Source organism: Penaeus monodon, chromosome 27, assembly GCF_015228065.2.
Source record: "Penaeus monodon isolate SGIC_2016 chromosome 27, NSTDA_Pmon_1, whole genome shotgun sequence".
Classification (NCBI taxonomy): domain Eukaryota; kingdom Metazoa; phylum Arthropoda; class Malacostraca; order Decapoda; family Penaeidae; genus Penaeus; species Penaeus monodon.
This window is the reverse complement of record NC_051412.1, coordinates 14,394,941-14,395,272: the sequence shown is the minus strand read 5'-3', so window position 1 is coordinate 14,395,272 and position 332 is coordinate 14,394,941. Positions and strand designations below refer to the sequence as shown.

Below are 332 nucleotides of genomic sequence, written 5' to 3'. Positions count from 1 at the left end.
GATATAAAATGAAACAACAACAGAATAAGGAAAAGCCTGAACCGAACTTGTAGCGAACCCGTGTGATTGCGCCATGTCCATCTCCGTTGGCCCCCGTCTATCTGTGTGTCGAGGGCATTCAGTGTAGAGCCATGGCTAAGCGAGTGCTTTTGGTCCTGGCATTGCTCAGCAGTGCGGCGGGGCTGAACCTGAGCCCAAAAGATCAGCAACAAATCACTGGAATCGAAAAGGAGTCTCTGATGGGTACCATTTTCTTTAACCAAGTGGGTCTGGCGCATATGATCGAGAAACAAGGCAACATCACCCAAGGTAAACAAAAGGGCACTGTTCAC

General features: G+C 49.1%; 1 protein-coding gene across 1 annotated transcript in view; it reads left to right on the top strand.

Annotated features, from left to right (window-relative positions):
* Positions 1-97: 97 nt before the first annotated feature.
* Positions 98-332, top strand: part of LOC119590598 (fibrinogen C domain-containing protein 1-like) — a gene marked incomplete in the record, with an annotated part of 13,721 nt that continues 13,486 nt past the window's right edge. The window contains 1 exon segment of the mRNA XM_037939274.1: positions 98-309. Coding sequence (XP_037795202.1) covers positions 132-309 — 178 coding nt within the window.